General features: G+C 41.7%; 1 protein-coding gene across 2 annotated transcripts in view; it reads right to left on the reverse strand.

Annotated features, from left to right (window-relative positions):
• The window catches only part of EPG5 (ectopic P-granules 5 autophagy tethering factor), a gene marked incomplete at both ends in the record, with an annotated part of 95832 nt that extends 80551 nt beyond the window's left edge, over positions 1 to 15281 (reverse strand). For both annotated transcript variants that reach the window (XM_084252206.1, XM_084252205.1), the window contains 3 exons: positions 507 to 750; positions 1959 to 2900; positions 15219 to 15281. In XM_084252206.1, the coding sequence (XP_084108332.1) occupies positions 507 to 750; positions 1959 to 2900; positions 15219 to 15281 (1249 nt within the window). The remainder of the gene's footprint in view (positions 1 to 506; positions 751 to 1958; positions 2901 to 15218) is intronic.
• Between the last annotated feature and the right edge of the window lie 12639 nt (positions 15282 to 27920).

The following is a 27920-nucleotide window of genomic DNA, read 5'->3' on the forward strand; positions in this document are numbered from 1 at the left end:
GAAATAAAAACTGCATATTTAATTCACACAATTAATATTTAACATATATACAGTAGGGGCTAATTTCTAAAACCCAAAGATGAAAAATTCAAGACATTATAGATCCTATGGTGAAAATTAAAGAAAACATCCAGCAAACTGGACAAGTACAAGAGACAGAGGATAAAAAAAAGTATTCTGATTATCAGTTTTAGAATAAAAAACTGTATTTGGATTCAACTTGTTAACAAACATAAAAATTAGGGCAGTAAGGAGTATTAATGATAGTGAGTTTTTGATTCCCTAAAGAAGCAGAGCATGACAGGTATGGGGAAGGGCGACATCTTCCCATCCTCTTAAATGTTAGCAGCACAGATCTCAATCTTGTATTGGGGGAGGCAAGGTAAAACAGCAAGCACACATGCAACTTTGTAATACCTACTAGCACACAATCAATCAACCAGACTGAACCCTCAATTCTTTTTTCATTTCAGATGACAAGAGTGAGACTTTCATTATTTACACACCTCGGCCTTGCTGATGAATTGCTAAGGATCTGAGAACAGCTGAACTATTGAGTAACGCATAGAGGTAAGACTCCACTTGCAACCTTGAGAGCACAGAGGTGTAAGAATGCAGAGCCAGAGTCTGGTGGAGGTGCTCAGATTTGGCATCAAATAGCTTCTTTAGCTCTCCCAGTGCATTTTCATTCATCTCTACTCTTTGGTAGCGATGATAGCCTGAAACTTTCACTTGATCTGCACAGATGCCCTAGCAGTGGAAAAAAGGGTAAAACATGCAAGCAGTTATTCTTTGAACTTGAAATAATCAGGCAGCACATATTAGATGCACAAGCTTCAGTACCACCTTGAAATACCTTATAAATCAGCGAGGAAATAATGTCGTGTAGAGAATATAAAGGTACAAGGAGTGTAAGGCCAATCATGATGTATCACAAGAGAAGAGATTTGCTAAGGAGTTGGGGAAAGATGCAAGAAAATAATATAGCTTGTCTATCAGACTCAAATTTCTACTTTACAGTGAGGTTAACATGATATGCCCATAACTTCAGCAGACTTTAAAATATCTATACCTACCATGATACTTCTCAAAAGAAACTCCTCTCCTTTCCAATACTAACACCTCCAGCTGTGTTCTTAATTCTATTCTCTCTTTTGTAGCATTTGCAAATGTTTCCCTTTCCACAGACATTTTCCTATCTATAAGAAGAGATATACAGGCCTCCCAGTGACTGAGGGGTAGGAATGGGGGAAATCACATTTCTCCCCAATAGCTCCTCCAGCTTACTTCGCTGTCCAACTTGTGCTCTTTTCTTCCTTGCCATCTCTCCAGGCCAATGTGAAATGGTTTTCCTGATGGTCACCTTGGTCTCCACAGGGTCACATCTAATTGCCTCCCAGATTCCTCTCAACCTTCTTCCATGGCTCACCTACTTCTTGACACTCTCTACCCATTGGATGCCCCTGCTATAATAATGTCCAGGGTCACAAACTAAATGGTTCATGGGCTCAATCTGATCTACAGACAGGACTTGCTTAGTCTCTACTCTGTGTTTGTACATATTTGTGACTATATGTAATTAATCGTCAGTATTTACAAATAAGGATCCCAAATATAAAAATTCAATTTCTAGCTTCTCTTGGAAAATCAAAAGATGTGTCAATATTACACAACCTCACAGCATCAGGGAGAACTCAAAAGCAGCTGGCCCCTGCTAAGCCAGACAAAAGCTAACCCCATGACCACATCCCACTCAGGTATTTCACTTCTCCAGGTTACCTGTTTAGCCCCTGCAGGCATATGACTCTGTGACTCCTGCACTGAACTACTCTAGGCTAAGACAAGATTAGTGTGAGTATAAGGAACAGACTCCAGACCTAGATAGCATCACAGCAACAGCAGCTCCACTACAAATCCCCCAGGCTCCTGAAAGCTTTACAGAACACTAGTCAAAATACCTGCACAGACAACTGTTCCTCCTTAAAGTGCCATAGTCGACTTTTAGCATTTTGGCAATCAGATGTCAAAGCAAGAAGCTCAGCTTCGGCTAGTAGCAGTTGCTTCCTACATCGAGAGTAGTTCAAAATCAATTCATAAAATTCATGTCTATCCTGGTGAGCCATGCTGTCAAATTCTTCTAAATATGATTCCACATTTTCTAGCCATGAACCAGGCTCAAAGATTTTTAGCTGTTCTTTAGTAAATGGTACTAGTTCTGGCTGAGATGGGAGCTCCGGGTACAGTCGCTCATTACGAAGCAAGGGTTTTACTGCCACCAGAGCTGGTACTTCAGCAACTTCAGCTGGCAACTGGGGATACAGTTTTTTCACTTTAGGTGGCTGGAAAAGGTCTGTGGCTTCACAAGAACTCTGCAAGCCAACATGTTGTAGCACCTCTGAAGAAAGATCCAGAACTTGGGTGTGTTCTTTCCTATTTGGAGTTTCTCTGACCTGTAAATTTTCCATTTCCTGCTGAGTAGAAGAAATAGTAGACTGCAGTGTGCTTTCAGAAGGTCCACATTGTACCACTTTATTTTTCTCTACTTCTGTAAAGTTTTTGGGGCTTTCTACTTTGGTTCCAACATAGTCTCCGGGGCTGGCCTTCAACTTGAATGCATCGTCCCCAACACAGGCTCTGACCTCATTCTCTTCTTTCTGGGTCTCAGTGTTACATGTTGGGGACCCTTCCCTGCTTATAGTTAAGGAGGTGAGTGGTACATCAAACATTTCACTCTCATTTTGTACACTGACAACATCCTGGAGCTGGGAATCAGTTAACACCTTCAGGTGGCCTTCTGTGAGCTCACAAGCTAGAGGAGTGATTTCCAACTCTCTGGAGGTTTTTGGCAGGGATACTTCATCAGACTCTTCCCTCTGAAGAGTTTCACATTTCTTCTTTTCCTAAAAAGATTGATAATGGAGAATAACATAATAATTGATGCTTTCAAAATGAAAAAATTTTAAATTGTATATAAAATCTAAAATTTACCATTTAAGAAGTGGACTCTAAATTCATTTCATAAGTATTGTATTTCACAACATATTATTCAGTTTGAATATTTTTAATTTGGAGATTCACTTGTCTAATTCCACAGTGCTAAGACAAGGACAAAACACAACAAACCATGGTTCAAGAATGGAGGAGGATAGTTAATTAGGTCATTCTCCTTTCTGCAGGAGGTTAGGTGAAACAGTACAGTTTATAGGTATCTTAGGCCTCAGTAGGTTTGTCTTCATTTTGACAAACATTCACTCAAAACTCAAGACAGAGAAAGCTGGAAAAAATTGAGCAATAAAATAAATACCTATAGCCAAGAGGTATAGCTCAGGGATAGAGCATTTGACTGCAAATAAATAAATAACTATAGTATTGGATTATAGCCCACAGAATAAAACAAATATCCATGTTTGGATATTGGCATAAATAACTATGGATGGATAGATGGATGGATGGATGGATGGATGGATGCATGGATGGATGAATGGATGGATGGATGGATGAATGGATGGACAGAGAGACAAATGGTGAGAAGCCACAACTCTTCCTATCAGAAGAATTCCAATTAATAAATACAGATGTAATGAGAAAAACAAAAATCACCACTAAAACACCATGATAATAACTGCCACAGGCAAGATCACCTGATGGATGCTAACATGAGTGAACATTTAAGCAGAATCAATATATTTTCATAATTTCAAGGTATCCCCTAAATATTTAGTAATTGTAATGGGAAAACAGTATGAGTCAGTAGAATAATAACTTAACCAAGTGACCAAGATTAACATCACTGGTAATGCCATATGATGTTCTGAGAAGGCCTATCACTTCTCCAGTATCCTTCCCAATAATGTATAATGTAAATACAGTCATGAGAAAATACCAGAAAAAAATCTGAAATTAAGGGACAGTCTACAAAATAACGTAAGTGTTATGGTCAGGATAGAAAGAAAAATACTGAGGAACTATCACAAGACTGATATTAAGAAACTACATAGAGGGCCTCCCCAATGGCGCAGCAGTTGAGCACTGGGTTGGGAAGCTGCCCGCAGCCTCTGCAGCGCCGGTTTGATCCCCGGCCACTGGGCAAGGGTCCCACATGGCGTGCAGACCTCTCCTGCCACCTGCTACTCCCCTCAGCAGTGCACTTTGTCGGTCTGCCTGTTCTGTTCTCCGCTCTGGCTCTGGTGAATTCTCTCACCCTCCTGAGCTTCTGACTGTACCCAGTGCTTGTATAAATAAATAAATAAATCTTTATTAAAAAATTCTCCTTAAAAAAAAAAAAAAAGAAACTACATAGACAGGATAACCATCTATAATGTAGGATCCTGGATTGGATCATGGGGCAGAAAAAGGGCATTAGTGGAAAAATTGTTAAAATTCAGTAAGTTCTATATTTTGGGTAAAAGTTTTGTACCAATGTTAAGTTTTTTGGTTGTAATGTTTTATGCCATAGAATGTAACGTTATGTAAAATAATTTCCTAAGAGGATATTGCATGAAGAAGAGTATATGGAACACTATATTTGCAACTTTTCATTAAGTCCAAAATTATTTCCAAAAACATTAAGACAAAAAAGTTAACTGCTAAAAAAAAGAAAATGAAATGTGTTTTTTAAAAAACTCTTAGGTATTAGCGCACAAACTATATAGGCTGGGTAAAGAAGGGAAAATTACTTAAAATTGCTAGTCAATCTCAAAAAATGAGGGCAGTCAAATACTTTTCACTATAAAATTTTAGGGAAGGCAAACATGATAGACAAGTTATTAATGATTTTGGATATGCCAACAAAAAATGTCTGCAAACAAACAGTCAAAGGAGGAAGGCGTTTATGTACCCACCATTAGGAAAAAATGATGAATGTTTTTAAAGTGGGATTTGGGGTCAGCTTGCTTGTAATGAGCATGGCCACAAGCATTCACAATGGCAGTGACCCAAGAAGCAAGGCTCCTCTCCAAAATTACTTGAATCCATACTGCGAAGTGCAGATATCAGATTCAGAGATTAGCCGCACAATGAAGACAAACCAGTGTGTCAAGCTGCCTGAAATCATGCTTATCAGGAAAGCATAATGAGTATTTATAAGAAAATTTTAAATGGGCCTAATTTTACTGCAGCGATGTTTAACATGTTTGCTAACCAGCAGTTTTATCAGCTTGAGTGGTCAGAAAGAAAATCAGGAAGGAGATCAACGGTTATGAGAGAAATGCTGGTGTGTTGTCAAAGCAGAGGCCAAAAGTTAGTGAGTTGAACTGTCAGAAAATGAAACTAAGAAAATAATCTCACTCACAATAGCCCAAAAAGAACAATATATTTAGAAATACATTTAACAAAACAAGTGTAAACTTGTACTCTGAAAATTACAAATTACTTGCATATCCATTTCTAGCAGATCTATCTTCCACAGAATAATCATACCCATAATAATAGCAATAGAAAGTGTGGTTAGTCAATTAAAGATTTTAAAAACCCTTCCTAGCGTCTCCAGCAAGAACACACAGCTCTTGTTTGGCCTTTTATTTCCCCTAGGTGCAGAACTCAGTGCTTCTCTGGGTTTCTAAAGTGGAAATAAAGAAAAAGTACTCCACCTGTGCTTGTTAGAGAGGTCAGGTCCAAAGAGGAATTAACCTGGAATTACCCCAGGGAAGGAGGTTAAGCAGGTGGGGATGAGGGGCAAGGAGAGAGAAGCTAGTGGTTTGATTCAAACAATGAGCTGATCAGATCAGAGAAGGCAGAAAACACAACTGTCCTACAAGGTGGCAAATGCCTGACCAAGCCCCCTCAAAGGGCATGGGGATAGGGGCAAGACCTCTGGGTGCAAATGCTATGGTCTATGGAGCAGTGGTGAGCTCCCAGTGGCTCACCTCCCGTGTGATCTCCAAACCTCCAGTGCCTGCCGCACCAAGTCATCCCAAAGACCATCATAAAAGACTGGTCTCCTGGTGCTCTGAACACCACCAGCAGGCATGGCTCTCCAATGACTGCAAGAATGACTCTTAACTCTGGCATCCAGTGCCTCTGATGACTCAGTTACAATCCTGTCCCGATACAGAACCTTCAGTGACCACACCGACCCTTCTGCGCATGTACTAGTCTGAACGCCTGCAATTTGTATTTGTCACCTCTGCTGGTCATGTGCTACCACACATGGCTGGTTATTATCTGTATGTTCTGTCTCCCCCGCCTCCACACAACAGACCACAAGGATTGTGAGGCCAGGAACTGTATCATTTGCCTCTTTGGATCTGATCTACCTGATTCTCTGATTTTTGGCACTGGGTTCAATAAATGTTTCTGAAGACCACAGTGATGACCGACACTTTATAAGAATTTATCTGAATACTTATAAGATATTCATCTGATACTTTATAAGAACTTATCTGAGTACCAATGAGTCCCCGAGCAAGTTAGGGTTAATTAGGCAGCTTCGGGGACAGTGCAGGCAGGGACTTCGGGAGAGTTAAAGAGGCTTCTGAGATAAGAACAGTAAATCTAAGAGGTGCTAACCAAAACATACTCCAGAGATGAGGTCAGAAATTGCAGGAGGACTAAACAAAGACAGTAAAACTTGAGAGAAAAAGACCTTGGACAGGGGACACAAATCCTAAGAGCTGGGAAAATGGGCACATCTGCCCGGAGGAGTATAGCCACTGGGAGAAAGAGCCAATCACAAAATAGGGTGATGAGATTTTAGAACAGAGAAAAAAGGGTTTAAATATCCCTGGACATGGGCTCATAACAGCATCTTCTGCCCCTTCCTGACATTGCTGCCTTGGATTCTTTGCTTTTGTTCTTTTTCCTCTAAAAAACTTTTCTTTACTTTCTTGAACAAAGTGTGTTTCTCTCCGCTTATTTATCTAAAGAGTCTGCAAATTCCTTTTTACAGCTTTCTGGGCCAAGTATCCATGGTGGTCCAAGGGCTAAGCAGCGCACAGCAGCATCACCAAGTGTGCACTGAGCTCTATCCTGAGCACCGGAATTCTAAGATGATGATATTATTGAATTTTTCAACAAAATTTTCCTTACGATGTGATCTGGCACATTCAGAAATTTATTAGTATTGTGTCTCTCAGAAAGCAGAGGAAATATCCAATGCTTTCAGAGAAAACTGAATTTTTATGCCAAAGTCTGAATCTATTCTTATATTTAAAATATAAAATTTCACTTAAAAAAAAAGCCAGCCAGTTTCCAATTACTTTGCTACTTGAGTTAACTAGAGATAAAAATATATGAGAACATATTGTATTTATAATAATCACTAAAGATCACACAATAGAGCTCAAACACAACTCCATGTATATCAAGTCATGTGTGTAAAAATCAGTGCTTACAGGATTTTATTTTATACAAAATACATTTCTTACAACTAAAAATAGCCAGATTATTAAGACTCTCCACAGAAAAAAAAATAATCAAGAAATTATAACAAATCATATATAGCATTGTAAGCCAATGTTACCTTGATAAAAAAAATTTTAAATTTTAAAAAGTTTGGGCCTCCCCTGGTGGCGCAGCGGTTGAGCACTGGGCTGCGAAGCTGCCCGCAGCCTCTGCAGCGCTGGTTCGATCCCCAGCCGCCGGCGAGGGTCCCACATGGCGCACAGATCTCTCCTGCCGCCCGCTGCTCCCCTCTGCTCCCCTCAGCAGTGTACTTCGTCACTCTGCCTGTTCTACTCCACGCTCTGGCTCTGGTGAATTCTCTCACCCTCCTGTGCTTCTGACTGAACCCAGTGCTTATATAAATAAATAAATCTTTTTAAAAAATTTTAAAAAGTTTTAAATACCTTCAAAGAAAGAAATTATAATGAAATGGAAGGTTGTCAATAAATGAAAGAAAAACATACTTAACTACACATTACAATATATATGTCCTGGACTGTTGGTGTGTGCATAGGGGAAAAAAAAACCCTAAAGAAAAATATATAACAAACTGTTGCCAACAGCTATGCCCAGGAATGGGATTCAGTCATCTCATTTCAAGGTTGTACATGTCTGTGTTTGTGTGTGCATGTATGTGTGCATGCACACACACTCAGACAGGCTTCTTTTAAGCAATGAGAACTTCGTACTCAAAAAAAAAAGGGGGGGGGGAGGGCTTAAGTTCCAGAAAACAACTGGGAAGTTTCCATTTATCACTCACAGTTCTTTCTCTTTGAACTATAACAAGTAAAAAAAGAAAAAAAATCACAACTCCTTTCCTACCTTAAAATTATTAAGCTGCTCCCTGATGAAGGCTCAACTGTACACATCCTGCAGAGTACTTTCATGGTTTTAAAGGCAGGGTCTGTTATCACTAATGTCTGTGTCCCCAGCATTCAGTATAATGCCTGGCACAGAATAGATAATAAGGGCTTGGACACATGAGCCCAACTGTTAGATCAAGAGCTCTCAGGGCAATTTAACCAGGTGCACTTGGGACGTGCAAGTATGCTACATAAGTGAAAAGGCTTTGGGGGAAGGAGGAGGATTATACCTCTCAAATGAATACATCTCCTCTTGGCTGCCATTACTTTGGTGTTGATCTTAACAATCTTATGTAATGTATCAGCAGCGTTTTACTTGATCTCGCCACACACTTTCTTCACTCGACTTCTAAGACCGGACTCTCACGGTGGAAGGTACTGGGAAAATGGTCACGCCTCACACTCCTTGTTGGTTCCTCCTCCCCAAACTTAAAATTGGGGTGTGTTTGGGTTTTATTCCTGTCACCATTTTTTAAAAATTGAAACATAACTGATGTAACACTATATTCATTCCAGATGATTATCTGTATATATGTCTAAATTATCACCACAATAAGTCACATTTTCAACTATACTCATTCCCCCATTCATACAATGAACTCTACATTTCCATTTGAATGTTTAATAGACATTTGTTTTAAAATTGGCATGTCAAAAACTGAACTCCTGATCTGTCCCCAAAACCTATTCCACCCACTGCCTTCTCCATCTCCGAATAATCCTTGACTGTTTTCTCTCACACTCCACATCCAAATAACCACAAATCCTCTTGGCTCTGCCTACAGAAACACCCCAGACTTCGAACACTTCTCATCACCTCTTCTCTACAACTCTGGCCCAAGGCACCATCACCTCTTCCCTGGATTACTGTATTGTCTCAGATGGCCTCTCTGCTTCTCTTCTTGTCCCTTTATAGTCTACTCTCAGCAAAGCAAGCACAGTGATCCTTTAAAGTATACTAAAATATGTCACTCCTTGGCTTGAAACCCTGAGATGACTTTATATTTCACTAAGAGTAGAACTCCTTTTAACAATGGCCTACATGACCTGACCTGTGTTACCTTCTGCCTTCTAATTACTCACCCCTCACCCATCCAAACAATAATACAGCCTCCTTGCAGTTCCTAGTGTTATAGGGCAGCCCAGATATTGAACGGGTTGCCTGGCTGTGGGTCCTCAACCGTGCGCTTACAAGGGACTTATTAATACTCCACTACAGGCACACACAACAGGTTAATAAAAGGTTTATTTACAAGGGAAAAGGAAATAAGGAAAATGTACAACTCAGGGAGAAAATAGGGAAATAGTCTTTAATGCGTCCTACCCGATCCGCCGACCTGGAAACCCAAAAAGCACTCTCCAAACTGGCCTGACACTGCGAGCTGGCGGAGAGCCAAAATGGGGAACCCCTCCAAAGCCCAAGTGTCTAGCTTTATACCAACCTGGCTGCTTAACCCCACCCTCAGGGCCCAGCCACCTTCCCTTTGGTGGTGATGGGATTTGGAGTTCCCAGTGTCTTTGGCCTGGGGTAGGGGTGGAGTCCACAAAGCCTGTATATAATTAGCTTTAGGACATCCTTTTCCCCCTAACACCAGGACTTCCTTAGGGCATTTACCCCAACTGCTCCCTCCACCCAGGACACTAGCTCCTATATGAGATAACTACCTTGGCTCCCTCAAGTCTTTACAAAAAGGTCATTGTCAATAAGGATGACCTGGACCACCAATTAAACACTGCAACACATGTCAATCTCTTGCCAATACTTTCCAACTTCTTTCCCTGTTCTTTTTCTTTTTTCCATAGGATTTATCATCTTCATATATTTATTTATTTATTTATTTATTTATTTATTTATTATGGGTTTTCATCTTTTCCCTCCACCCTGTGAGCTCCATTAAGGCCACGTTGTTTTCTTCTGCTCACATCCCCAGGTGCCTAGAACAGCTTCTGGAACATAGAGGGTAGTCACTGTCCTCATTAGGAGGCAAAAAAAAAAAAAAAAAAAAGGCCTAATAATGACACCCTTACCCCTCAATTTCACTCTTATAACCACTCATAGGAGAAAGAGATTAAAAGGTAGAAACTTCTATAATAAGGACATGAAGGGATTGGGATTTAAAGGTCATTGTTTCTATTATCAGCTTTCTGGGACACACCTTAGTCTATCCTTAGCACTTACATATGCTCTCACTATTGGTGACCTGTTCAGATTTAGAATCTAATATTAACCATAAAAATACATTCATGACTATAAAATATACTGTTTCTGCCATAAGTCCAAATCCAAAAATCTACTGTTTTTAATCCCTAGTCTACCAGGATCAACAAAGTCTGGGTCCTAAGGTGTGGAGATATTTTAGCAGATGATACTAAAAGAACAAAAATATTATTAGGATTAAGCATCAGGTAATAGCCACATAACAATGTGAGGCCATCTACCAGATGAGTAATGTCGAGGAATGCAGGTCAGCTATGGAGTAAAATGCAGAAGCCAGTCAAATTACCTAAAGGCAACAGCACATGATACTACTCACTTCCTGTAATGAGCCTTGGATATACTTCATGGCTCAGTAAACAGTACGTAAATCATACACAGACGATAAAGGTTTCAATGTAGGACTTTATAGTCAATGCCAACGATAGCCAGGACTAAAAATTGAATCTATTTACTCTAAAAGAAGAATTAGTTTTCTAGATTGATAAATATGAGGACCTTGCTGGTATCAAGGAAATCTACTAAATGCTTCTATTTATAAAGCTTAAGAATATTCTTTAATACTGTCATTTGTCCATTCAACAGACACTGACATGCCTAGAAGGGTTGGGAAGGTTATTCAGAACAAGACAGGTCACTCCCTCGTGAGTTCAGTCAGAGAAGTTGACAAGGTGACAAATAACATGAATGTCACAAAGGGTTGCAGAGTGCTACCGGAGAGGGTAGTAACAGAAGAGTCCCCGAAAAGCTTTTCTAAGGAAGTACTGTTTTCCAGGAGACTTCTTGAATGAACAGTAATTAGGTGAAGAACTGGAGGAAGCATGTGAGTACAAAAGAAACATCATGTGCAAAGATCCTGAAGCAGCGAAGGACAGAAATAATCGAAGATCAAAACAGTGATAGGCCTGAGTCTGAAGAAAAAGACAGAAGCAAGAGCCTTCAGTCCTCAGTCCATTCTATAGTGTCAAGTGATGGGAAATATTTGTGAGCTTTTAAAGAAGAGACTGATCAGTTTTGTTTTTTTGTTTATAAAACTATCAAACAGCTTTAGTTTAGAGAACTGGCAGCGAGAATGATTAGAGGCCAGTTCAGTAGATATCCAAGAAATCTTTGGAGAATGGTGGTGCTAGTGAGGATGGAGAAAAATGGGCAGATTCAAGAGAAAAGTTAGGGAATATAATTGGCAAGACTTAGTGATTGATCAGACTGGAGGGTGAGAAAAAAACCTATCAAGGATTTCTGTTTTGATCATTCCATGGAATGAAGCCTTTATGAAAGTTAACAGATGAAAAATAAATCAATGTATATCTATGTAGGAGTATTGCCTGAAATGTGTCAAATAAAATGAGCAATTGATTTTTCACAATAGATTTTAAAGTTTAATTTTAGATACCCTGTTATAAACAAAATAACTTGACAGAAACCCTCTTAACCAACCATTTTTAAATCATGTAAAATTATTAAGCCACTAAGTGGAAAATTAAAATGTCTGGCTTTGAGTTTTTTCACTAGTTGCATAACCTTCAGTTTTTCATTTAACTTGCTTTTGTTGCATCATTCACTGAAAACAAAACTAGAAATTAAAATTCTGCTGGTAACACACAAGTTGTGTATGACTGTATTGTTGGCTCAGGGACCTATGCAAGGTTGCCCATTGATTTTTCTTCCCTCTCTGTCTACATAGTTCTTCTCCAGCTCACTGCAATGCAAAATTTACTTCACTTTATAAAATGTTTCTGAAATCGGGGCCCCCCCTGGTGGTGCAGGGGTTAAAATCTCAGTGCTATCAAGCTATCATCAGTCACTACAGCATGAGTTCCATCCCCAGCCAGGTTGCTAACCCACATGGCACAGCAGACCTCTCCTGCCTCACCCACTGCTCCCATCAGCATCCCGTCAGCAGCACATTTCAGTAGGTCCACCTGTTCTGCTCCCCACTCTGTCTCAAGTGAATCCTCTCACCCCCCGCACCTCTGGCCTATGGGGAACACCCCAGTTCTTATATGTATAAATAAATAAAAATAAATCTTAAAAAAATTTTCTGAAATTATGTAGTGAAAAAATTCAGACAGGCCTCTCCATGATGTGCCACTTTGGCATATGGAATATTTTGAGCTGAAGACCCTGCAGGCGCAAGAGAAACTTTTACCATTTGCTAACAACCTAGAAGAATGTAAACCTTTAAAAGGGCTTGTCCAGAATTAGGGTTATTACCAGAAATAACCTTTCTATCTGAATAAGCTACCTAGATGGCCAGGCAAACAACTAATTAACATACACCTACTCTTCGTCACATGAAACATCCACCTCTCAAGTCCCTGGCCCCTATTCCATTCCGTAGCTCAGAAAGACATATATGTCTCATTTAACCTTTCCTCCCTCAGGCCCCTCACGTCTATTCAGGCTCTCCATACACAGAAATTAATTAAATTTGGGTTTTTTTCCTCCTGTTAATGTGTCTGATGTTAATTTAATTATTCAACCAGCCCATGAAGACCCAAGAGGGACAGGGAGAAATTTCATCTCCTTCCCCCACAGTAGCAAATTGGTTTCCCCTCCCAGATAGTAACTCATTACAGATGTAGCATGCTGTTGTGCCTTACTCCATTGTGGACTTTTAAAAAGGCATCATAATGAAAGGGATTCAACTAAGTTGTTTATAGCTTATTAAAATGGTAGCTTTGCCTCCCCAGTGGCGCAGTGGTTGAGCGCTGGGTTGCAAAGCTGCCCGCAGCCTCTGCGACGCCGGTTCGATCCCTGGCTGTTCCCCGGCCACTGGAGGAGGGTCCAACATGGCTCGCAGACCTCTCCTGCCACCCGCTGCTCCCCTCAGCAGCGTACTTCGGTCCTTCTGCCTGCTCTGCTCCCAGCTCTGGCTCTGGTGAATTCTCTCACCCTCCCGCGCTTCTGACTGTACCCAGTGCATGTATAAACAAAGCAAATAAATAAATAAATAAATAAAACATGCCTCTATAAAAAATAAAATAAAATAAAATAAAATGGTAGCTTTGAATACTAGCCTCCTGCTTAAACCATGATCCCATGAGAAAATCAGAATTTGATATCATTTTTAAGTGACACCTGCTCAGGAACATCACCCACTTGCAGGAAAGGAAATTTCCTATGCTTGTAATATCACCCTCATTATTTCCTGAATGTACTTTCAGTCTCAGGTAAACAAAATTATCTATATCCAGTCATCCAGAGGTAGCATTTAATCTTCTCACTGTGAACTGTCACTTCAGAAAATGTCACTTCAGAAAAACCACCCAAGACTCCACCTAAAAACAAAAGAAACCAACAAAGGGAACCAAAAAAAAAAAAATTCAAATTCATCTCTACTGTGAGTCCTGCCATGATTTAATTTCTGGATTTTATTACCCCAACATAAACAACTAGAAATAAACAGCAGCAGCTGCATTATCACCTTGAATTTTAAAGTTAAGAGACATATCACCACAATCTACTCTCTGACTTGTCCTCCAAAAGAAGTCTCTTTGGTTTAAGGATAATTCATAAAAAGGGCCCCCAAATTGGGTGGAGGTTGCCCTTTTATAAGCAACATTTACAGTTGTCCTATGAACAACAAGGATTTGGTTTACTTATACTTGGATTTCCTGTAGACAGAAGATGTAAACTTACAGTATTAATACGGTAATCAATAAATCAATATCAATATAGTACAGACTGCACATTCCTTTTTCCTTTTGATTTTCATAACATTTCCTCTAGCCTACTTTTAGAATACAACATATAACACACTTAATACACAAAATGTGTTGTTTGTTATGGTCAACAGCAGGTCATTAGTAGTTAGGATTTGGGGGAGTCAAAAGTTACACATGGGGGGGGGGTGTGTGAGAGGAATCAGCAACCTAACCCCTGCCCATCCCGAGTCGGTTCGAATGAACTGCACAGTTATAAAGAAAATCTTCAAGTGTAAGCGTATTTCCCTGCTGAACTAGAAAGACTACAGCTCTCTAACTAATTTCAGAACACCAAATTTCTTAACTGCTATCAAAGGAGAAGGCGGTAACTTATATCTGCATAAAAATCACAGCCTTGTTTACTACGCCTTGCCCGGTAATCTCTCAAAAAAATGACCGTCCCCTTCCACCACAACATCATCTGTTTTTAGCAGATGTTATCTTAAAATGTGATTTAAGTCATTTCAGGAAATCACTCAATTTTATAGATTTTGTCCATGTGTACAGGACGTACACGTTATTATTAAACTTTTGATGGTCTTCCCTTGTTGGTCTGTCCAACATTAACTCGATTATTTGTCAGCCGCGAAGAACAGAGAGGAAGGGGGATTTCCCCCACTCCGCACATGTCGCTATCCATAACTCTCCGGCAAAGAATATATTCTCAGCATGGAGGACAGGTCCGTTAAAATGTTTCCAGGTTATGAAGGAGAAAAGAGACAGTCAGAAATGAGGCTGAGAAAAGAAAAGCTGCTTCTTCACAAGAATGCCCACCCAGATGAGTAAAAAGGGAGCAGAAAAGGAAGAGCCCAGTGAGGTCAGAGAGGAATAAAAAGAAATGGGCGCCAACGAAGTCCGGCACAGGTAGAGGAGGAACAGAGGAGCAGGGCAGGTGTGGAGGGGTGGTGGAGCAGATACCCAGGAGGTGGGGGGCCAGGATGCGAAGGGCTAAGGAGATGGGGAGTGGACTGGTGAGGCCAAAGAGCGCAAAAAGGAGACAGAGTACACATGCCAGAACCTCTGGAAAGAGGGACAGGGCGGACAGAACCTCACCTTGGTTTTAGTCCGGCTGGCCTTGGCCTTGGCCCGGCGAGTGGGCCTCACCGCCTCGGCCATAGACCCTGCCGCGGCAGCGTCGCCGCTTGTTTTGGTCAAAACCCTGCGTTTCCCACAGCTTGCCCAGTTCCGGCCCCCGTCACGTGATCGAACCTCCACCACTCCTGGGGAAGTGCGCGACTCGGAGCGTCTACGGGTCGCAAAGGAGGACAAACTGCCCTGGGGTGTCTTGTCACTGGATGACGGTGGCCCCGCCCCCCCGCCCAGGCTCCGCCCCGGCTCTGGCGCGCAGGCGCCTGGGCCTCCCCCGGGCAGCCCCGGGCCAAGTCCAGGGAGGTGGGTAGGCCTGGGGGTGTGGGTGTGTTTTTGCAGCTCTGCGGGGCGGAACTCTGTGGGTGTTATAGGGCAACCCTTCGGTGGTGATGGGATGTGGAGTTCCCAGTGTCTTTTGGCTTTGGCCTGGGGTGGGGGTGGAGTCCACAAAGCCTGTATGGAATTAGCTTTAGGACATCCTGTTCCCCCTAATACGGGGACCCCAAGTGCGCTCTCACACCTCACCCACCTTGGCTTAAAGGAGTCCTGGAGCGATGCTTGTCAATCTTGGTTGTACCAGTCGATGTACGGATCCATTTAGTCTAAATATCTTCTTTGAGCTGTAGGAATTGTTAGGGGGAAAAGGATGTCCTAAAGCTAATTCCATACAGGCTTTGTGGACTCCACCCCCACCCCAGGCCAAAGCCAAAGACACTGGGAACTCCAAATCCCATCACCACCAAAGGGAAGGTGGCTGGGCCCTGAGGGTGGGGTTAAGCAGCCAGGTCGGTAAAAGCCAGACACGTGGGCTTTGGGGGGGGAGGGTCCCCCATTTTGACTCTCCGCCAGCTCCCAGCGTCCAGCCACCTCTGAGAGTGCCTTTGGGTTTCCAGGTTGGCGGATCGGGTAGGACGCATTAAAGACTTTATTGCCCTATTTTCTCCTTGAGTTGTACATTTTCCTTATTTCCTTTTCCCTTGTAAATAAACCTTTTATTAACCTTTTGTGTGTGCCTGTAGTGGAGTATTAATAAGTCCCTTGTAAGCACGCAGGTGAGGACCGGCAGCCAGGCAACCGGTTCAATATCAGGGCTGCCCTATAAGAGCAGGAACCATGGTGTCCATCCGCAGGTGTGCACGTCTTTGACCTGTTTTGTAAAGGGGAATGGTGATGCTTGCCTTTTCTGTTGTAAAGAAGATTAAAGGTGTAACAGGGTGGTCCTCAGGAAAGGGGGAGGTTCCAGGTTCCCTGCCCCACCCAAGGAAGGGTGGAGCTGAGCAGGAAGAGGGGAAGCTGCAGAAGAGACTGAGGAAGGAAGCAGGATGGAGCCAGGAGACCTGGAGGAGACGCATGGAGCCTAGAGACACGTAAAGAAACTGCGCTTGTCTTTTGGTCGTGGACTGGGTGACACAGATGTGGGTGAGACCCGTGGAGAGGTGACCATGGCAGCTTTTATCTTTATGTTGATTTTGCTCTTTTCCTTCCGGGCTTGTTTGGTTGTTTGTGATCCTTTTCTGTGGGTCCCCACTGGAAGATGCTTTAGACTTGTGGCAGGCCTTGGGGCCTTGCTCTGGGCCAATCCCATATGGATGGACTTTTACCCACGAGGGGACGGGTAACTTTGGGTGCTTCATTTAGAAACTAGACTCTTTGCCTTACCTGTATTGTTTCCTAGTTTTATTAAAGTTCCTTCCCATTAAAGTCCCATGTGTTTTGTGTTGATGCGGCGGATGGCAGAACCCATTTAGAATAGGCAGGTTTGCGGGGTTTGGGCTGCCCCTCTCCCTGTCCTATAACAAAGGGACTGATGGTGAAAGATGGCTGATAGCAGGCAAATCAGTGAATGGTAGTTATTCTTTTTTTTTTTTTTAAGATTTATTTATTTATTTATACAGCACTGGGTACAGTCAGAAGCGCGGGAGGGTAAGAGAATTCACCAGAACCAGAGCAGGGAGCAGAGCAGGCAGAAGGACCGAAGCACACTGCTGAGGGGAGCAGAGGGTGGCAGGAGAGGTCTGTGCATCATGTGGGACCCTCCTCCGGTGGCCGGGTATCGAACCGGCACTGCAGAGGCTGCAGGCAACTTCGCAATCCAGCGCTCAACTGCTGCACCACCGGGGAGGCCCTAAACGGTAGTTACTCTTACGACGTTACAAATTCCCAGTCCAAGAAAGAGACATGTGACCTAAAAGGAAACACCAAAATAAGCAGTCAAGACTGATAAAAGTAATCTTAGTGTGGATTTTACACATCTTGCTTCATTTTAAAGTTCCAGATGTGAAGAACTTGGCTCCACTTCTCTTTTCCAGCTCTACCTTTTTTTTTTTTTTGCAAAACGCTTAGTTCCTTTTAAAATGCTATATAGGGGGCTCCCTGGTGGCACAAGGGGTTAAGATGCAACCTGAAGCCTTTCACAGCCTCTGCATTAAAGACTTTATTGCCAGGGAGATACCCACATGGGCAGCAGACCTCTCCTGACTTGCCCGCTGCTCCCCTCAGCAGTGTATTTTGGCAGTCTGCCTGCTCTGTTCCCCACTCTGTCTCTGGTGAATCCTCTCACCCCCCACACCTCTGGCCTGTACCCCTGTTCTTGTATGCATAAATAAATCTTTTTTTAAAAAGAAAGAAAAGAAAATGCTATATAATTTGTCATCAGCCTGGCTAAAAAGTGCCCATGGCCAGAGGTGTGGGGGGGTGAGAGGATTCATCAGAGACAGAGCAGGGTACAGAACAGGCAGATTGACTGAAGTACACTGCTGAGTGGAGCAGCAGGCTAGTCAGGAGAGGTCTGCTGTGCCATGTGGGTTGCTCCCTGGTGGCGGGGAGTATGAACTTGTGTGGCAGAGGCTGCAGACACGTTCATAGGTTGCAGCTTAACCCCTTGTGCCACCTGGGAGGCCCTAGGTTTTAGGTTTCTTAAATTGGGATACACAGTCACAAGTAACAGCCCAGATTGTGTCCCACTGGGGTCTTTGTCTAAGGGAGTTTTAAAGAAGGAGGAAGAAGGGTAGGATTTCAAAAACAGTTTACCAAGAATTAGGATTGGTTAATGGAGTATATTTCTTAAAAGTTCATTCACTTTTAGACAAGCTGACCGGTTACTATGGAGAGAAGACAGAAAAAATTTGCCTTTATGCGGCTCTTATAGAAGATGGCTCTTGCCTGTCTGTAAATAATTTTTAAAAGTGAAAAATTCATAAGATATAGGTCCTGGCATCAGATACAGAGTTGATTGAGTCAGCCTGGAACATCCCTTTTCACAAATGTGATATCCTTAAGGACAGGATTTTTTATGTGTTCCCCCAAAGCATCCCAAGGGCCTATAGAACACTGCCCAGCGCTAGTAGATGTTCAATAAATATTTTATGACTGGAAAGAGTGAATGCGAGTTGTGTTGACTGATGGTGGAGTAAGAGAGTTGAGATAGCATGTGTAGGTGGAAAATAACCTATCCATCCTTCTGTAGCTCTCCCTACAAAAATCCAGGAATATAGCATGAGAAATGAAGACTTCAGAGATGCAGTCTGCAGTGTCTTATATATGAGCTAATTGATCATGTAATATACAGTTTTATGTATTTTAATCCCAAATCCTCAAGGACAGCAAAAAAGTTATTGAGCTTTTTAAAATGTACGTTTGTTTACCGTGTGTGTGTGCGTGTGTGTATAGGTGTGTTTCAAATATGAACAGAATCTTCATACTGCCATTACTATCAATCACTTCTTAGGCATTTCTCTCAGTCTGGAATATCCTCTCCGCCCTCTACCAACTCAATTCCCTTTTGACCTTCTAAGTTCTCTGTGTCTGTCACTACTTAGCAAAGCAGAATTGGCTCTACTCTCCCTTCCTTTCAAAGTTTAGTTGGGAAACAAACACAATGCACAAATTATGATAAATAACAACCTATGTGCCCACACTTTATGAACTGAATTTGTTGGACGTTAGAATAGGGCAAGTAATTAAGTCGCATAAATGGGAGAGATTGTTTGATAAAGTTTGATCCATTAAACTTGAACAAATGTTAAATCTCCCCTTTGAAAGTGATTATTAAAACCTATTAGATTTATATTCAGAATGTTGAGATTTATAGATAACTTGAAGACTTAAAAACTAAATTTTAAAATGTTTATGACTTTAATAAATTGAAGATTAATTAAATAATCCTTTAAATAATTAAAGGATTAATTTCAAAGAGCAAAATAATGAGAAGTATCTTTTCTATACATAAATACTTTCTATCAAAATTTAAAAGTTCACATTGACAGCTGGCAAGGTTAAAAATGGCCTAATTCACAGCTACCACTGATTCCTCAGCAGCAGTAGTAACCATTTCTTTAGCATTTACTTTCAGCCAGGAAATATTCTGAATACTTTTCATATAAAGACTCATCTGAGTCTCATAATAAACCTACAAAATAACAGTAACTTTAATCTCATTTTTTTAAATTTTTATTGAAATAAGAGCTGTATTCTCATTTTCTAGACAGGAATAAAACCTCAGAGAGATTGAATTATTTGCCTACAGTCACACGACTAGTAACTGGTGAAGCTGGGATTTGAATCAGTGCAGTTGTGTAGTATAAATGGAAGTACAGCGTGAGACAGGAAGCCAGGTTTACTCTGTTTGCAATATTCTGTACACATTGGGATCAAAGTGAATATCAGAAATGTTTTATTTAAAATAGACTGGATTCAGGATGGCCTCCCTGATGACACAAGGGTTAAGTCTCAGCACTGTCAAGCTATCTCCAGCCATTGCAGCATGAGTTCAATCCCCGGCCAGGGAGGTAACCCACATATGGCACAGAAGACCTCTCATGTCTCTCCCGCTGCTCCCTTCAGCAGTGTATTGCTGTAGACCCACCTGTTCTGTTCTCCATTCTGTCTATGGTGAATTTCTCTGCACCTCTGACCTATATCCCAGTTCTTACATGCATAAATAAAATAAATCTTTTAAAAAAATAAAATAGACTGGATTCATCATAATACACTACTGACAGTTTGGTTTTTTTTTTCTTTCCTTCAAAAATGTCTATAATTTGATGGTGATTCCTGAGTCAATCAATATCTGAAACAGTGCTTGTCATAATAGGGCTTCAGTGTAAGCTGATAACTTTGAAGACTACCTGGGTGGATCTGAAACACCCTTCCCAATTAGATTCCAGAGTCTCTGTTGCCACCTGGTGGCAGTTCCTCATAGGTGAAATCTTAGACACAAATAATAATTACTGCCTGGACATCACCGTACAAGACTTTAATTATTTCATCATTTATGACTACTAAATATTACATGCATTTTAATTATAGAGTATGTCATTTCTCAGTTATTTCAGTTTCTTGATCAATTAGCTGGTAGTGCAATTAAGTACCAAAAATGTCCAGCCTGGTTACCTCAGTTGCCAATCCAGGGTATTAGTCCCTAGTACTGGGAATGTTCTGGAGCTCAACAACCTTCTCAACACCACTCCTGACAGTGATGCCCATCTTGTTTTTTTGTGCCTTTCAGAGCTAGAGTGGGTCTGACTGTGCCATTTGCAACAACATAGATGGACCCAGAGGGTATTATAATGATAGTCATCATATTTCATTCATATGTTAAAGAAACAAATATAGGGCCTCCCGGTGGCGCAGTGGTTGAACGCTGGGTTGCAAAGCTGCCCACAGCCTCTGCAGCGCTGGTTCAATCCCTGGCCACAGGAGGAGGGTCCCACATGGCGCGCAGACCTCTCCTGCCGCCCGCTGCTCCCCTCAGCAGTGTACTTTGGTCCTTCTGCCTGCTCTGCTCCCCGATCTGGCTCTGGTGAATTCTCTCACCCTCCCGTGTTTCTGACTGTACCCCCAGTGCTTGTATAAATAAATAAATAAACAAATCTTTAAAAAAAAAAAAAAGAAATAAAAATAAATGAGCAAACAAAATAAAAACTTTTATTAATTTTTTTCCTTACAACTTTGTAATCCCCATTGTTCTCCCGCCACCATATCACCTGTGAACCATCACCATATTCCCTTGGATTCATCCCTCCTGTGCTACCCCCCTTCCTCTCCTCAGTTCTATGGTCAGCTTGCTAGTTTTGATTTTTTCTTGACTTATTGTTTGGTGTCTCTATATTCCACATGAGTGAGACCATCCAGTACTTATCTTTTTCCTTCTGATTTATTTTGGCTAGCTTAATCTTTTCCAGCTCCAACTGTGTTGTCACAAATGGCATGAGTTTGTCTTTTTTTATTTGCTGAGTAATATTCAATGGTATAAATATACCACTTATTGGTCCATTCATCTATTTGGCAGCATTTGGATTGTTTCCATATCTTGGCTTTTGTAAAGTGTGCTGCAGTAAACATAGAAGTGCAGATTATCTTTTTTTAAAGATTTATTTATTTATAGAAAATCTGGGGTACAGGCCAGAAGCATGGGAGGGTGAGCGGATTCACCAGAGAGAGCAGGGAGCAGAATAGGCAGAAGGACTGAAATACACTGCTGAGGGGAGCAGCAGGCGAGACAGGAGAGGTCTGCTGTGCCATGTGGGAATCTCCCTGGCTAGCCGGGAATTGAACCTGCACTGCCAGAGGCTGCAGACAGCTTCACAGCACTGCACTCAACCCGCTGTGCCACCAGGGAGGCCCTGCAGGTTATCTTTTGAATTAGTGTTTTTGTGTCTTTTCAGCAGATTCCTAGGAGTGGATTGCTGGATCGTGTAGTAGCTCCATTTTAATGTTCTGAGGAACCTCCACACAGCTTTCCATAGTGACTGGCAAACATTTTTAAAGATTCTAGCATCTAACAAGGGAATGGCTACAAGAACAGAATAGTAGATTCCAGAAAGGGAGAGGATAGCAGGGAAGGTAAATTGGGTAAAAGGGTTAATTAGATGGCAATGATGGGAAAGAGACTTTTAGTGATGAAATTAATGTAGTCTCTACAGATGCTGATATATAAATCTGTATACCTGAAACCTATATAATGTTATAAACCAAAGTTACTCTAACTTTAAAAAAAAAAAAAAAACAGCAGTGAAGCAAAATACTCCCGATGGGCAGTTTATCAAGTAACCCAGCTGGTCATTAACTTGGTGTGAAGGGAAGTGTCCCTGCAACTGGCACAGCAGGGCTAGTAGGAAGTGCCTCCGAGTGACCTCTGTGACTGGCAGTTCATCTTTCAGTGTCTAACAATAGCAAATATGACAAGAAAGCTCTTGGAAGAAGGAGAGTGTTGACAGAAAAAATGCAAGATTAATTCCAAATCCCCAAAAACTTTATTTACTTCATACTAAAATATTTTCAATTCATAAAGCACTTTTCCACCAATTACAAGACCAACAGAGAGAGAAGTAAAATCCTTGAGGAACTGCCAAAAATAAATAAAGTCCCAAAAAGAGTCTGCCAAATTCAAAGGAAAATTTCCTGAGTGTGCTAAGTTTGGGGAAGTCAAAGGCCCTTTGCAAACTTCAGTTTCTCAAAAGGATATCCAGCTGATGCAAGCTTCCTGTCATAGTAAGAAGTTGTCACTTTCAGTGGCTCGATACATTAAAAGGGGAAAATAATCAGTCTTTCAATCACCTTGTCCACAGTTCTGGGAAAGCCATTACGCAGAACACAAGAGGAAAATAGTTGGGTTTCGTGGGTGTGGTAATAGAACTTTACAACATGCTCAGTAAGTGCCAGTATGATTTCAACTTGTCATTAGCTAAAACGCATCATTTTCTCAGTGTATGAATATTGCCTAAAAGGTATATAATCTCCCTGCTATGTGTAGATAACAGAAGGATGTTTGTAAACGGGTAGTACTGACACTAAAAATTTCAAGGTCTAGGAAGGGGAAGATTCTCTGTGAAGACCCAAGTTTGAGGACTGATTTTGTGTCTCTAAAATTCCCTTCAGGAACACATTCAAAATATCATATATCACTGATTCTAGGATGTACTTTTCTCACACTTTTGCATCTTAAGTTCAAATGTACTTGGCCACTAGCAATCACAAGTTAATTGTCAATTCTCCCTCCCTCCAACTTTCCTAGTGACACATAAATAATGGCATGTTTTATAGTCACTGGTTTCTTTCATTCTATTAAGTACTGTGCTCTGAAGTTCAGTACACAGAGTAAGCCACGTAAAAATAAATCTGACCTTTAAACCCTGGTAATTTTCCCAACTGAAAAGATACTGGTGAAAACATTTGGCATCTTAAATTTCAACACGAGTATCACAGCCCCAGGACGGGTTAGAGGAATGCTGATGTGGGGCAGGCTTGCTCTCTAGTGCTGGTTCTATCCCTGATCAGCTGAGAGAACAGCAAGGAAATCGATTTCCCACTTGTTGGCCTCATTTCATCATCTGTTAAATAAGAAAGTGTGATCAGATGACCTCTAAGTCTTTCAACCAAACAGGAAGGTAATTTTTAATCTTGCACCACAGAGTGCCTGTCACTGTGGAAATTCCATACCTGTGATGCCCTCAAAACCAAAGGAGATTCTGCAAATTGGTGACTCAGAGCTCTGTGCAGCTCCCACACAAGCCTCCCCGTGCCCAGAGTCAAGGCTCTGAATCCAGAGAATTTCCGGGATCAAATGGAAAACACAATTCATTCAAAACTTGAGAAGTAGGAAAGGATGATTCTTCAGGTTGGGGCAATTTGTAAACTTCTTTTTTAAATTTTAGTAATCTACTAGCCTAAGTTGAACTAAATGTCTACCATAAATTTATAATATCAAAAAATGACAGCAAGGGTTCACTTCAAAGTTCTCATGATTGGCATCGTTTCTATAGATTCTGCTGCTCTGAGTGCCTCCTTCCATGCCACAGAAGCATCAATGGGAAAAGCTTTGTTTTCTGAAAGAAAATAACAGAAGAAATTTCATTGGCATGATCCTTCATGTAAGTGCTCCTCCTTCTTTGAGAGTGTATTCAATGAGAATAAGTGTCCTTGACCAGTGAAAACAAATGACGAAGAATGGACAATCCAAGGGATGAATAACGAATTGTGATGATAATAGCACTTCATTGTGGTAAATCACATGTATTTATGTTCTTGATACATATATTTTTAAATTCACAAGTTGTAATCGTTATTTACCTAAACATGTTAGAACTAGAAACGGGAATAGCTGCTAAAATCAAAACTCAGAACTAATTGCAAATTCTTAAATTTTCCTATTGAAATTTCAATTCGAAAGACTCATGCAAACTATATTAAATGTTGTAATGTGTCTAAGTTATAGATGAATGTAGACTCCCTTCTTTAAAATTCTCAATTTCGGTCAATTTCACATGTGTGTTGAACTTGTATTCATTGAGGTGGCACAGCCACGAATAAACCCCAAGGAAATAATATAACTCAAGTATATGTGTTAGCATTAGCATCTTGAATTTTTTTTAAACTCTTCCCTTACATTTCTTTTTTTTTTCAAATATTTATTTATTTATACAAGAACTAGGGTACAGTCAGAGGCACAGGAGGGTGAGAGAATGCACCAGAGACAGAGTAGGGAGCAGAACAGGCAGACACTACAGAGGACACTGCTGAGGGGAGCAGCAGGCGAGACAGGGGAGGTCTGCCACGCCATGTACTTTTCTCCCTGGCAGCCCAGGAATCGAACCTGCACTACAGAGGCTCCAAACAGCTTCACAGCACTGTGCTCAATCCACTGCACCCTAGGGAGGCCCAGCATCTTGAATTTAAACTGCAGATTCTTGGGCTCTGAGGAAGTAGACTTGTTGGTTAAATACTATTATTTAACTAGAATATATATTTTATCCACACAGGTGAGGGCAAAAGGAAAGAATTACCTTGAAGTTCAAAAAACTCTTGAACTTGCCAATGCCCTTCCCCATAACCATCATCTACAAGCTATTCCAGAGAGTGGGCTTCTCCTTTAAGTCCAAAGTCATTGATTTCTCATCTTCCTGCTATCTCTTTAATATGGGCCTTGCCTCTTAAGAAATGATGACTGGTGGGTCTTCCTGGTGACATAGGGGTTAAAGTCTCAGCACTATCAAGCTATCACCAGGCACTGAAGCATGAGTTCAATCACCAGCCAGGGAGCTAACCCATGCGGTATGGCAGACCTCTCCAGTCTCACCTGCTGCTCTCCTCAACAGCATATTTCAGTAGATCTACCTGTTCTGCTCCCCACTCTGTCTCAGGTGAATTCTCTCACCAACCCGCACTTCTGGCCTACATCCCATTTCTTGTATGCATAAATAAATAAATAGAAAATAAATCTGAAAAAAGTGATGACTGATTATAAAGACTACATTTATTGGTTAGTTTAAAATAGTTTGGGGATGTGGTATTTGGTCTTTTATTTTTATTCTTTTTTAAGCAAAGTTGCTTAACATTAAATATATTTCTTAAGCAATTTAAGAACTTATAGGTACTAACTGATGATTTCTATCTAATCAACACAATATGGCTTCCATCTTATCAAATTAATTGGCTATAACAGGTATTGATTCAGGAAGAAGGAAAGCAATGTTTGATGTGCTCACTCCAAAGCACTTTTTGACTTTTTTGATGGTCAAGAACACTAAGGAGGGCCTCCCTGGTGGCGCAAGGGGTTAAGCACCGCACTATGAAGCAATCCGCAGCCTCTGCAGCACAAGTTTGATCCCCAGTCGGCCATGGAGCAACCCACATGGTACAGCAGACCTCTTCTGTCTCTCCCACTGCTCCCCTCAGCAGTGTATTTCAGTATATTTGCCTGTTCTGCTCCCCACTCTGTCTCTGGTGAATCCTCTCACCCCCTGCATCTCTGGCCTGTACCCCAGCTCTTGTATGCATAAATAAATAAATCTTTAAAAAAAGAAAAAACACTAAGGAAAACTACTGTGGGGTGCTGTTAAAACCTGGTTTCATAAATGATGGCAAGAGTCACCAACACCAAATCAGGAAAGATGAAAGAGACTGTTTCAGTCCATTTTCACTTCCTACATCCACCCACCCCTGACCCAGGAACACGCAAGAGGATCACCCCTTTAAAAACAGCTTCTTTTTTTTTTTTTTTTTATAGAGGCATGTTTTTTTATTTATTTATTTATTATATTTGTTTGTTTGTTTTGTTTATACATGCACTGGGTATAGTCAGAAGCGCGGGAGGGTGAGAGAATTCACCAGAGCCAGAGTGGGGAGCAGAGCAGGCAGAAGGACCGAAGTACACTGCTGAGGGGAGCAGCGGGTGGCAGGAGAGGTCTGCGCACCATGTGGGATCCTCCTCCGCTGGCCGGGGAGCAGCCGGGGATCGAACCGGCGCCGCAGAGGCCGCAGGCAGCTTCGCAACCCAGCGCTCAACCGCTGCGCCACCGGGGAGGCCCCTAAAAACAGCTTCTAATTAAAGAAACAATAAATTGTCACTGCAGACAAATCAAACACACGGATAAATACGTAGAAAAACTTGCCTGTTGAGAAACATACTTTAAGGCTTTTTCTTCACTTATATATGCATGTGTTGTCAAGATATGTCCTTGGGGTTTGAAAGAATTATATTTTACAAGGAGTTTCACCTACTATTGCTAATTTGGCTATGAAGGCATTCCTTCACATTTGTGAAGACTGACATTGGCATGGAGCATCCTGCCTGCACCTAAATGCCAAGGAAGAAAGACTGATCCTCGCAGTCCTGCTTTGTTTAGTAGCTGTGCTCTGGGGAGCCTTGTGGTTCTCTAGTTCCAAGCAGTACTGACCTGGCACAGTGTGACCTATGATATCATTTGCCTCCTTTTTTTTTTTTTTTTTAAAGATTTATTTATTTATTTATACAAGCACTGAGCACAGTCAGAAGCGCAGGAGGGTGAGAGAATTCACCAGAGCCAGAGCGGGGAGCAGAGCAGGCAGAAAGACCGAAGTACACTGCAGAGGGGAGCAGCAGGCGGCAGGAGAGGTCTGTGTGCCATGTGGGTCCCTCCTCCGGTGGCTGGGGAGCAGCCGGGGATCGAACCAGCACTGCAGAGGCTGCGGGTAGCTTCACAACCCAGGACTCAACCGCTGCGCCACCGGGGAGGCCCTCATTTGCCTCCTTTTTATTGACACCTTTTTATTTGATTTGTACCCTCTAGGGATGATGGAGTACATCAGAGTCTAAATAACTTCAGCATTCAGGATCTTTGTGAGCATTGCCTTTGGTGTGTAGGTATGAAAGAACTTAACAAGAGGGCCTCCCCGGTGGTGCAGCGGTTGAACGCTGGGCTGCGAAGCTGCCCGCAGCCTCTGCAGCACCGGTTCGATCCCTGGCCGCTGGCGAGGGTCCCACGTAGGGCGCAGACCTCTCCTGCCGCCCGCTGCTCCCCCCAGCAGTGTATTTCGTCAGTCTCTGTTCTGCTCCCTGCTCTGGCTCTGGTGAATTCTCTCACCCTCCCACGCTTCTGACTGTACCCAGTGCTTGTATAAATAAATAAATCTTAAAAAGAAAGAACTTAACAAGAGCAGAAAATGAGTTACAGAATAATTAATGGAGCATTTCATCCAAATATCTGTAAAGCAATCCCCAGTCCCCTTTCAGTTGTGGGACTCAGAGGGGTCATCCTGTAGGAACACACACCCACTGGGCCACCCACCTGGTACAAGACCTGACTTGCTTGTAGTGTGTTGCAAAGAGACTTCAAAGATTTCAAAAATACAATCACCAGTCTAAATGCAACTTGATTATGTGGAAATTAAAGGTTCTTACCATTGATG

The sequence above is a fragment of the Talpa europaea genome, assembly GCF_964194135.1.
Source record: "Talpa europaea genome assembly, chromosome: 13".
Taxonomy (NCBI): Eukaryota; Metazoa; Chordata; class Mammalia; order Eulipotyphla; family Talpidae; genus Talpa; species Talpa europaea.